General features: G+C 37.3%; 2 protein-coding genes across 2 annotated transcripts; one reads left to right on the top strand and one right to left on the bottom strand.

Annotated features, from left to right (window-relative positions):
* Positions 1–3119: 3119 nt before the first annotated feature.
* LOC131430131 (protein mitoshell) lies at positions 3120–6870 on the bottom strand. Its single transcript, XM_058594851.1, has 7 exons — positions 6569–6870; positions 6392–6511; positions 6174–6336; positions 5859–5996; positions 4502–5675; positions 3959–4102; positions 3120–3899 (listed from the first exon to the last, which is right to left on the bottom strand). Exons 1-7 carry the CDS (start codon positions 6618–6620, stop codon positions 3720–3722), a joined length of 1971 nt encoding a protein of 656 aa, XP_058450834.1. The 5' UTR covers positions 6621–6870; the 3' UTR covers positions 3120–3719.
* A 353-nt stretch (positions 6871–7223) lies between these two features.
* On the top strand, positions 7224–8878 carry LOC131430129 (N6-adenosine-methyltransferase non-catalytic subunit). The gene is made up of 4 exons (XM_058594850.1): positions 7224–7290; positions 7350–7426; positions 7480–7638; positions 7698–8878. The coding sequence occupies exons 2-4, from the start codon at positions 7361–7363 to the stop codon at positions 8646–8648; spliced, it is 1176 nt and encodes a 391-aa protein (XP_058450833.1). The 5' UTR covers positions 7224–7290; positions 7350–7360; the 3' UTR covers positions 8649–8878.
* The last annotated feature ends 3379 nt before the right edge of the window (positions 8879–12257 follow it).

Here is a 12257-nt window from a genome sequence, read left to right as displayed (position 1 = left end):
ATACTACACATTATTTCTACGACAAAGCTTAGATTTGATTTGATTTTTTGACATAGTAAGGTCAAGATGTTCGCAGTATTGATTGTAATGGCGCATTATTCGATTGACTGGACTGTATTTTGCATAATTTGTTCTAGCTTGTTTTTCTAAAAATAATTTCCTGGAACGTAGTTGGCGGCTAGGTATATAAAAATTTAATTGCGATAATAATGGAGCTGATTGAATGCGTTGAGAAATAATGTCGCTGATAAAATAAAGCATTGCAAAGTCGCGGCGTTCTTTAAGTGTTTGTATATTGATAAGCATGCAGCGTGCTTCATATGATGGTAGAGGAAATGCTGTCCAGTTTAATTTACGAAGTGCATATAAAAGAAATTGTTTTTGAATAGATTCGATGCGTTCTTCGTGAATAATATTGTATGGATTCCATACTAGGCTGCAATATTCCAAAATAGGTCTGACATATGTAGTTTTTTTTTTTTTTTTTTTTTTTTTTTTTATTTGTAGCGATAAGTCGCTCGAAAATCGATTCAAAAAATAGGAATAGAGCAGTTAGAAACATAGAACCGTTTCTAACGTCCCAAGAAAATTGACGAAAAATAGGAAAAAAACTATTGTGCAAATCCGTTAATATTACAAAGTAACAGAGATAACATATATCGGTATATTGAAAAACAGTAAAAAAATACTTGTTTGTTTGATAAATTAATATTTTTTTCTCGATAGCCGGCTGACCAGATCTACCAAAATAACCAATTAATAATTTTAATAAATAATTAAAATAATAAAGCGAAAATAAACAATCATGTCGCGCGTGAAATATGTTGACCTTTATTTGGTGATTTTAAATGATTTAAAAAAAAATATATCACTACAATGAATCAACTGTTTTGTCTAAATTCTATTCACTCGTTTATTTCGTAGCAGGTAATCCCATTTAGAAAAAAATAGGGAAGTTTTTACATTACATTACGCGATAGTATTTCAAATTTTCCTTCCGTTTTCACGAATAAGACTTTTGAATCAAGACTTCCCGGGATATTTTTGAAACGTTCACTTGGGAAGTCCGTGAGTTTAGTGACGCATCCAAGCATCTTGAAACCGGAATTTACTAGCTCGTGCGAATACTGACTAATTTATACTAACAAATATGCTTCTCCTTATGGAGTGCGCAGTACTAAAGGGTGATTTTTTAAGAGCTTGAGAACTTTTTTAAACAATAAAACGCATAAAATTTGCAAAATCTCATCGGTTCTTTATTTTAAACGTTAGATTGGTACATGACATTTACTTTTTGAAGATAATTTCATTTAAATGTTGACCGCGGCTGCGTCTTAGGTGGTCCATTCGGAAAATCCGCTTTTTTATCGACAAATTTTGTTCAGCGATGAGGCTCATTTCTGGTTGAATGGCTACGTAAATAAGCAAAATTGCCGCATTTGGAGTGAAGAGCAACCAGAAGCCGTTCAAGAACTGCCCATGCATCCCGAAAAATGCACTGTTTGGTGTGGTTTGTACGCTGGTGGAATCATTGGACCGTATTTTTTCAAAGATGCTGTTGGACGCAACGTTACAGTGAATGGCGATCGCTATCGTTCGATGCTAACAAACTTTTTGTTGCCAAAAATGGAAGAACTGAACTTGGTTGACATGTGGTTTCAACAAGATGGCGCTACATGCCACACAGCTCGCGATTCTATGGCCATTTTGAGGGAAAACTTCGGAGAACAATTCATCTCAAGAAATGGACCGGTAAGTTGGCCACCAAGATCATGCGATTTGACGCCTTTAGACTATTTTTTGTGGGGCTACGTCAAGTCTAAAGTCTACAGAAATAAGCCAGTAACTATTCCAGCTTTGGAAGACAACATTTCCGAAGAAATTCGGGCTATTCCGGCCGAAATGCTCGAAAAAGTTGCCCAAAATTGGACTTTCCGAATGGACCACCTAAGACGCAGCCGCGGTCAACATTTAAATGAAATTATCTTCAAAAAGTAAATGTCATGTACCAATCTAACGTTTAAAATAAAGAACCGATGAGATTTTGCAAATTTTATGCGTTTTATTGTTTAAAAAAGTTCTCAAGCTCTTAAAAAATCACCCTTTATATACGGCCTCTAGTAACAATAAGTGTTGGACTAACATCCCCTCCCCTTCCTTAGACGATCTACGTTCGGGCCTGGCCGGTGCCGGTACTGATCAATGAATTCTGGGGTTACCAGAAGATGTACATTGAAGGGTGATTTACCAGTCCCAGGTCGGATCATCTAGAAATGCCATGTACAATTTCAGTTAATCCCGATCAGTAACAGAGTAGCAATCAGGGGTGGTCGCTCAAGCTCAAGTAGTAAAAAAAACATTCTCATTTGGCGCAGCAAAGAGTTCTTCTACAACAATTATCTTCATTTTGTACGCCAATGACATTTCACTCATGCTCTAACATGCGTAAAAGTGATTAAGCGACGATATGAAATTAGAAATGCAAACAACGCAGTAGTATTTCAAAATGATTCATGTTTTTCAGGATATATGTCAGCGACTCTGAAATATTGATGCCTGAAATGGATTCCATATCTAAAAACACAGTCACCTCTAAAACTAAATTGCCTCAAGCCAAACCATCCCTTTTCGACAGTGGATCATCACGGTTCCAACGGAACATAGTTTGCGATACTAGCGTCCATTGAACATCTCACCTCGAATTCGCGTGCCTTTCGGATATCCGCATTCAATAGTTGACAATTTGATATTTCATTTTTAAACATTTACTTTTCGGTCAAAGATGTTTGTATATTTATGTAGCCCCTACCGTATTCACCGCTAGTTGATCACGAGCAAAGCAAGACCACCAACTTCCAAATCGACAACTAGTCGATAACATCTACTGATTAACGCATGAATGTAAATAAAGTAAGACAATGTCAAACCATTTCATGGCGATGACACAAACAACTAACTCGCGCTCTGTTATCAACAATGTTTAACACCTACAGTAGAGCGTATTTCTTCTGCCAATTTGGATAAACCCTACCCAAACCAGCCAACACTGATTTTCAAGTCATTGGAGCATGCGGATTGGAATGATCGATAGTAAAAACCGGAAATTGTCCGCTCAGTTTCAGTTGAAATTGGATGTTGGTATTTATTCATGTCATTTATACAAAATTACACAGCAAATTACTAAACCTAATCAAGAGGATAAAAACTGCAAGGCTATCATTAAGAGATCTTACTAAAACAGCTAAAACTTATTCATACATAATTTTGAATAATTCATGTTCAAAATCAAAACTTTCATAAGGTTGAGTTATACCCTATGCTTAAAATTTGTCCACTTTACCAAATCTGCTAAAAACTTTGCTTCGATACTGCTCGACCAATTGAAGGTTGACTGTATAATTTACATTTCAGAGTTTTAAAAACCAGTTATATCTAACTATACTATGTGTTGTATACTATAGCAATTTAAAGCTGCTGTGCTACACGTACGTAAACCAGCACCATATTACTTTAATTTTGCCAGGTCAGCCGGGTGTTTGAATATAACACCTTCTGCCTGTGTTAGTTGCTAATTGTTACTTTTCGTCCCTGAACAGCTACAGTGAATTTGAAACTTATTGGCAAATTAACAACTTTTGCTGAAAATCACATCACTGATAACTCAAAGCTGTGGCTTTTGTTTAAAATTACGAGTTATTAGAATATTTCTATTGATAAATTCAAAATTCGCCCGAACAGGCTGTCATTGTGCTACCATTGCTGCTAGTTGTCGCAGCCGGTGAGGTCGATCCCGGAAGGCAACTAAAATCATAGCAGTCGAACATTTTGTCACTAAGAATATCTTCCAGGTTGCGCTCGAATTCATCGGCCGTTTCTTTGAGTAACGAATGTGGTTTTTGCTACAAAAAGATGGAAAGTTAATTAGTGACACGTCGAATGGCATTAGCAATACCCTTACTTCAAGATATTGACGGGCTGCTTGGACTATTTGTCTTAAATCAAAAACAATTCCATGAATGTTTTGATAACCACCAATCTGAGCCTTCGAGATAATAGACCTTATGTCTATGAAACTTGGATTAACCGAATGAAACTCTGGAAACTAAAGAGAGAAAAACAAATTATATTATATAAAAAAGCGCACTAGGTTATGCAACAAAGGATAAACAATTTCGCTCTCATGCTCCATGCTGTCAACAATATCAAAACCAATGGGAGCAGAGTAGAGTACTCGTATTCATTGCTTGTAAAGCGCATGCTTCATCCAAATGCACAAAAACACGATGGGCAATTGTGTTATTAAAGTAAACGAGCAAATTGCCTAAAGAGGCCATTTGATGACGTCACTGTGCTGGAGACTATTCGATAATACGCACCCCCCTAACTGAGAGTCTATGGTCAAAGTTAAAGTAAGTTAAATCTATGACGCAATATGACGATAGTTATTTAATGAAAACATACAGACCATATATCCATTTTTAAACGGAAAGTAGATACTCACATAATTCTTTGTAAAGCGTAAATCAAAAAAATATTTTGCCTCATTAACATTGAACATTTTCTGAAGCAAATAATGTATTTTGGCCACGGTTTCGCTATCGAACGTTTGTCGAATGATGGCATCGTTGAAAAAATCCATTTGCAACTGCGATGGTAGCGAAATGTCCGTAAATTCGTTCGCCGTCTGGATGCTAGCATCACCATCGTAAGCTTTATTACTGACCGAACCCAGCTCAAACCGGGTTTGAGGGAAGGGATTCTTCAAAATTTTTGGTGTTGATGTTACGAAGTTGGTAGCTTCAGTCAAAGTAAATGGGTTTTTCAAGGGACCCGTTACTGGGTTGGGTGCAAATCCTGGTGGTTTTTTAACTGGTTCATAAATTCCTGTTTTGAAATAGGTTCCATGTTCATTGTGCTTCATTTGAGTTTGTTCGGAGTCGTTAACAACCGGGACTAGATAGCTTTTGCTGCCGTCGTATATTATGCTGCTGCGGTCGGATAGATCACTACTGCTTGCATTATCTGAAGAGGATGAAGCTTTATTTTCTGCTAGATTCGGTATGATGTCCTTCAAGTACTCGTACAACTCCTGAATACCACGTTCTTTTTCTTCATCTGTTTTGCACTGCCTTATTCCACATCCTTTTATTGTCGGTTCCTTTTGTACGCCACTCGTTCGTTGATTTTGCACCGTCTGATCCAAACTTGTGAAAGACTTGATCAAACTGTCAACAAAGTCGATTGTCGAATCTTGCCATTTTAGAAAATTATCCAAAAAATCTGGACTCAAAACTTTCTGTACGCGATCCAAACCTTCTGGAGTGTTATAAACATAGCCCTTAATAATAATCCAAGCATTTATAATGCGAGTAAAAACAAAAATGAAATCCTTCACGGCCCATGCCATTCCTTGAGAGTTAATATTAGCCAAAACACTATCCGGCCTTATCAAATCCTGTTTCATACGGGCACATAAACTGTCTATCTTCTTGAAACATGGACGTTTTTGATGATTATTGGCCAACAACTCGGCCACTTCGCATCCTTGCATGGCCATGTCTGTGAGCGTTGCAAGTTTTTCTTTATTCACTATAATTCCAGACCCACCGAAACCAACCTCTCGCGGGGCATCGGTGGTCATCATGGGCAATGAGATTGGGCTGAGTGAACCATCGCTAGAATTAAACATATTATAATTATATATAAAAATGAACATCCGATCTCATCAATACTAATCAATAATATGACAACGAAAATATACGAATAAAATAAATTATATAGAATTAACAGCGACCAAAGTAGCGAATGAAATAATGAATTTTTGATAATACTCAATTTCCATGGATCTATTTTCCTACCTTCCACTGGTTAGTATATCCTGTTTCTCCTTAGTTTTCATTTTATTTTGCATCACCTTTCCTTGCTTCCTAGACAAGTTTATCTTCTGTCCAAGGATATCACTACCAGTTGGAACCTGTGGCATGCATCGGTAGAACCTGTCAAATATACACAATTAGGATTCTTACTTTTTGACCCATGAAATGGCAATGAAAATTAAAAACAGATCGGATGTGTAGAAGATTATCGTCTTTACCAATCACGCTTTATCCACTCTCTGTATTACAATGATTATTCGTGAATCTTTGCTGTCAGCGAAACGATTCAGTACTCACATGTTCGTATCGAATGGTTGAGGTTGATGCACGGTCCCATTGACTGGTTGATAAAATACCGGTATAGTAACTGGCATTGGCGGTGGAGGTGGATAGACCGAGAAACCGGGTTGAAGCATTGTAGGGAACAAATGTCCGTATTGCAGAATTGTGAACGGTAGTTCTAAAAATATGACGTCTTTTTCGGTTTGACTAGATGTAAGTATAATATAATATACCTTGGTTCATGGATGGTCCCGAGGTACATGACGAACCCAGTAATCGTTCCGAGAGGATTGATGTGGGAGCGGAACTCGTCGATGTTGCTTTCATGTTGCCTATGGTAACGACTGTTGAGCCTAATGCGAAAAATCCATAACGATCATAGCGCATGTGGAAACAATGCAATTACTTACGAATTTTAGCCATTTCCGACCCAGGAGCCTTATTGAAGCTCTCTTCCGTCATAGCTATTCGATGTCCTTGAACCTTAAATTTCTATTGTTCCTGAAGACAAACTGCCGTTACTTCTTTTTGTTTCTATCCACTGCTCAACAGGAACCAGAAATGGAACCACTTCCGTTTGGTTTCGTGGACCGAAACAGAATGCGAAGAAAAGTCACTTCGTCAGCTGATCGGAAAGCCACCAAGTACGTACAGAGACGAAAATTCAAATTTCACCACATGGTTGCTATGATTTTTAAATACCTTGTCATCTTCTCACATATATTTGCGCCGAATGAATCAAATGAATAAGTAGTTGAAAGCGATCAACAATCGGCCTTACCGTTTTGTACCATATACCTGATTTCAAACGATTGTGATGCGGTGATTGAGTAATATTAGCCTTGTACAAATACATCCAGACTCTACTTATTTACGTTTGAAAAACGCTTTATTGATATCTAAAATTTAATCAAATTTTATATTTTCAAAAATAAACACAAAAGTCGTTGCATGAACATAACTGCTCGAAAATATGGCACGACTACTTCCTGATGAAAGATCAACCATCATTAGACAGTTGTCAAATTTACAACTGCTCGATACGGCATCAGCGACGAGACGACGACAGCTTGTTGATTTGTCGTTTACAGTTTGTTTTGGACGCGTGCGGCATTTGTCGCACAAATTTCTAGTAAATTTTAGGATTTATCTTTCTATTTCATGTAAACCTATAATCTTTGATCTGTCTAGTTGAACATTCAATGGGGGACGTCATCCGGTCACTTCGCGAAAAGTCGCAGAAGCGTAAAAAGTTGCTCGCTCAAACGGTAGGATGTCGGATTCGCTTCGTAAATTTAAATGAGTACAACTCTAATTTCAGCTCGGAGTTTCCAGAGTAGAGGATTTGAAGCATGTATTGGGAACAGCCGAAGATGCTCCGAATAACAAGTCACAACGATACGATGATGAAGAAGCTAGCTCTTCGAAAAAGTCACAATCGGAAGGGATGGTATATCGAGATTCATCTACTTTTCTAAAGGTATGTTTATTATACTTATTAACGTAACTAAACGCACAGATGTGTAATTAATTTTTTAGGGAACTCAATCTTCTAACCCACATAACGATTACTGCCAACACTTTGTTGATACCGGTCAACGTCCTCAGAATTTTATTCGTGATGTGGGACTGGCGGACCGGTTCGAAGAGTATCCTAAGCTACGAGAATTGATTCGATTAAAGGACGAGTTAATTTCCGAAACCGCTTCACCTCCGATGTATCTTCGAGCAGATCTTAAAACATTTGACCTTAAAACACTAGGTACAAAATTTGATGTTATTCTAATAGAGCCTCCCCTAGAGGAGTATGCCCGTGGAGGAGCCGCTGTTGCAGCAGGCGCACCGCGTAATTTTTGGTCTTGGGACGAAATTTTAGCACTTGACATCGGGGAGGTCGCGGCACATCGCAGTTTCGTTTTTCTTTGGTGCGGAAGCTCCGAAGGTTTAGATATGGGTCGAAACTGCTTGCGGAAGTGGGGCTTTCGTCGATGTGAGGATATCTGCTGGATTCGAACGAACATTGACTCACCAGGGCATTCGAAAATTCTCGAACCCAAAGCAGTGTTTCAGCGCACTAAAGAACATTGTTTAATGGGTATAAAGGGAACGGTACGTCGCTCAACCGATGGAGACTTTATTCATGCGAACGTGGATATAGATTTGATAATATCAGAGGAAGCCGAGTTCGGGAGTTTAGAGAAACCGATTGAGATTTTTCATATAATTGAACATTTTTGTCTGGGCCGTCGTCGCTTACACATTTTCGGACGAGATTCCACCATTCGCCCCGGTTGGGTAACCATCGGGCCTGAGTTGACCAATTCGAATTTCAACAGTGAACTTTATGCCAACTCATTCGAAGAAAATCCTACCACCGGATGCACCGAGCGTATTGAGGCCCTTAGACCGAAGAGTCCCCCAGCTAACGGAAAAGTTTTGCGCGGTCGTGGCAGAGGTTTTCCTCGGCTCAGAGGAAGAAGTAGAGTGTAAGAATGGTACTTTATGTTGGACAATTTTATTACAAAAAACGATTGAATAATGTATTCCATAACAAATAAAATAAAACTTTATTTAAAAGCCACTGAATAAATTAAACGTTTTTTTTAAAAATCTGCTTTGGAATCAGAACATTTTATTGACCTTCACTACAATGACCACAGAAAAGCTTGCATATGAACAGGATGCGAAGTTCCGAGTTAGCAGTTTGATGAAAACTTGCGGATGTCACTATTATGCAGCTTCTAAGATGCAACTATTCAACCAGCCCACGCAATCTTGGACAATTCTGATGTAGAACTATATCTTTCTGTACTAGTCAACTGAGTGCATTTTAAAAATTTCTCACCTCGAGAGCATTATGGAAATTTTTGTTTAAAGAAATTCATAAAAAAGTAATGTTATTTCGTACCTTTTTCAGTACATTTAAACACAGAAAACAGACATCCAAGCTGTTACAAACGCCCTTATTCTGAATAACGACGTATTGATTTTTCGATCGAATCATAGCTACCTTTGATTTTGCTAGCGTTATGGGGAATACAAATGAAATACGAGGAAAAAAACGATACGACGTTATTCAGAATAAGGGCCAAACTTTTTCAAAAAAGCTGTGTAAAGCATACAAGTAAAAATCCCCTTGCGCACGACTTTGCACGCATAAATTACCATTGTATGAAAGCTCGTACACAAGAGCCCATAAGGGATTACTGGGCTGCTCGAAGCGCCTTTACAGGAGAATTGCTACTTGGTGATTGCTTTTCAAAACAACCATTAAATTTCTTACACAAATTGAATGCTCTACTTGGATGTCTGTTCCCTGTTATTTAAACAATCTATAGAAATTTATTGAAATCATTACATGAGTTATTTGCGAAAGTACATCAGGAACTTGAGAGAAATTCCTATTGAAATTTTAATAAATAGTTGACGTGATCGCTGAACACGCAAGCAAGAAAAAAGGTCGTATCACGGTTTTATCACGTATTTCGGAATATATTTCAGCGAATAAAGAAGTGGGTGGAATTTACCACAGAACTGATACGAAAAAGAGGTACTCTACTCTACTTCCGTGTAAACATAAAGATCTATTTCGATCCGGTTCCGTGACGGTACAGTGAAAGTGTCTTGAGTGCGCCGTCAGTTTTTTTTGTCGGAACTCTTCCGTTTCGTTTCCGTTCCGGCAAGGTATAAACGCTGACAGGCCGACTTCATCGAAAATAAAAAAACAGCGACAGCGACGAATTCGAATTAAGGACCAGAGATGCCATTTATACAGACTTATCTGTATTATACAGATTTTTACATGCGCATACAGATTTAATACAATGTACAGATTTTATACAGATTTCCCAAATTTAATACAGATTTGTACAGTTACCTCAAAAAGAAGTAAGAAATAATGAAACTTTTCCAGCTGAGCTATCTATTAGTGTTTGATTGCACATATTAAAATGGAAATCTTTCGTGTAGCTCTTTGATGATGAACACTGAAATACATTTATATTATAATTTTATCCCAAATTTGAACTGATGTTCAAGAAAGTCATGGCATCGTGGAACTTTTTTCAGACAGAAACTGTATGACCTTACTTGAATTGATTTTTAAAGTCAATATTTTCAAACGAAAAAAAAGTATATGGAATTACAATTCAATTGTGGTTGATAACAAAAAACTATTAAATTCTGTCGTTGAATGTTCTTGTGGGTGCGACAAAAACGGACAAATATATGAAGAAATGTTCATTGAATCTACCATTCTATAACAACAATCTATTGGTATAACATCTTTAAATATTCACACATTTCAGTTACGTAAGGGCATGTTCAGGAGTGTTTTAGTTCTAGATGCATAATTTAAGTCTGTTACAAAATTTAATTCTGGATTTTAAAACAAAAAAAACTTGCAGCCCAAGCAGTGTTTTACTCGTGTTTCAAACATACAAAAAATAGAACGGCATCGTAGACCAGTTTTAAATTTGACAGAAGAACTGCTCGAATAAATAAAACTAGAACGGCTTGCTGGGGATACGTTTGTTCCAGTTTCTGTTCTATTATAGATCTTCCATATAGAACTTCTAGCTGCTGAATTTGCTCTAACGGTTCAGTGAAAGTGCCTTCAGTGCGCCGTCAGTGTTCTTTTTTTGTCGGAACCCTTCAGTTCCGTTTCCGTGCCGCTTCCGTTCCGGTACAGCAAATTCAGTGACATACCGACATATCGGTGACGACGAATTTGAGTTTACTGGACGGACGCTACACTGACGGTGAGCTGCACTGAAACGGCACGGTGCTGGATAGGCAGGCCCGTACCCAGGATTTCATTTCGGGAGGGGCCCAAAGATTAAAAAATAATGTTACTGAAGATTGCTTCCAAAGTAGCAAACATTGTCCCTCTTGCAATGAAAATTCTAATAATAATTTTTTAGATGAAATTATTTCCAGTGGAGAATAAACCTGAATAACTTTCCGTTCGTCAAATTTTGAAATGGGCCGCAGTTTTAGTTGAATTTAACTACTCGACACAAAATAACCCCTCAAGTGTCAGATTTTAACCAAAAGTTAAAATTAACCGCGAGACGGTTCACAGCCTTAGGCAGTGAACCATTCCGCGATTATTTTAACTTTTTGTTGAAATTTGACACTCGAGCAGTTATTTCGATGTTGTCAAAAATAACCCTGCTCGAAAACATGGTTATTTTCCGCCTAAAAAAAATCTTGCAATGAAAATTCTAATTCTTTAGTTGAAATTATTTTCAGTGGAAAATAAAACCAAATAACTTTCCCTCCGTAAAATTTTGAAATGAGCCGCAGTTTTAGTTAAATTTAACTACTCGACACAAAATAACCACTCCAGTGTCAGATTTCAACCAAAAGTTAAAATTACCCGCAAAATGATTCACAGCCTTAGGCTGTGAACCATTTCGTGGTTAATTTCAACTTTTGGTTGAAATCTGACACTCGAGTGGTTATGTTGATGTTGTCAAAAGCTCGAAAGCATGGATATTTTTGACAGATCGATGGTTATTTTCCAAAACTGAAAAAAAATTTGCAAAGAAAATTCTAATATCAATTCTTTAGTCAAAATTATATTCATTGCAAAATAAACCCAAATAACTTTTCATCCGTCAAACTTTGAAATGGGCCGCAGATTTAGTTAAATTTAACTACTCGACACAAAATAACCCTCAAGTGTCAGATTTTAACTGAAAGTTAAAATTAACCGCGAAATGGTTCACAGCCTTAAGCGATTAGTTTGAAACTAAAGGGTGTTCCACGAAAAATTTCGAATTTAAAAATGCGATAATAAAAACAAATGGTTTGATAGATTTCAATGATTATACATTTCTTTTAATGGTTGATTCATGATTCAATTTAATTATGAAAATGTTTGATTTCAACAGGACGGCGCTATGTGCCACACAGCCAATGAAACAATCGATGTTCTACGAACAATCTTTGAAAATCGAATAATCATCAGAATGATGTGAATTGGTCTCAGAGAAACTGCGATTTGACGCCGCTGGATTATTTTCATTAGGGTTAAAGATAAATGTTACGCCAAACATCCAGAAACAAACGAAGACCTCAAGCACGAAATTCAAG

Source organism: Malaya genurostris, chromosome 2 (assembly GCF_030247185.1).
Source record: "Malaya genurostris strain Urasoe2022 chromosome 2, Malgen_1.1, whole genome shotgun sequence".
NCBI lineage: Eukaryota > Metazoa > Arthropoda > Insecta > Diptera > Culicidae > Malaya > Malaya genurostris.
The sequence above is the reverse complement of the archived record's forward strand: the minus strand, read 5'-3'. Positions and strand labels throughout refer to the sequence as shown.

Coding starts and splice junctions, on each gene's coding strand:
- LOC131430131 (XM_058594851.1), bottom strand. CDS start 6,620: ATGACGGAAGAGAGCTTCAATAAGGCTCCTGGGTCGGAAATGGCTAAA. Junction 6,512..6,568: donor GTCGGAAATGGCTAAAATTC/GTAAGTAATTGC, acceptor TTTTCGCATTAG/GCTCAACAGTCGTTACCATA. Junction 6,337..6,391: donor GGGACCATCCATGAACCAAG/GTATATTATATT, acceptor TCATATTTTTAG/AACTACCGTTCACAATTCTG.
- LOC131430129 (XM_058594850.1), top strand. CDS start 7,361: ATGGGGGACGTCATCCGGTCACTTCGCGAAAAGTCGCAGAAGCGTAAA. Junction 7,427..7,479: donor AAAAGTTGCTCGCTCAAACG/GTAGGATGTCGG, acceptor CTCTAATTTCAG/CTCGGAGTTTCCAGAGTAGA. Junction 7,639..7,697: donor ATTCATCTACTTTTCTAAAG/GTATGTTTATTA, acceptor TTAATTTTTTAG/GGAACTCAATCTTCTAACCC.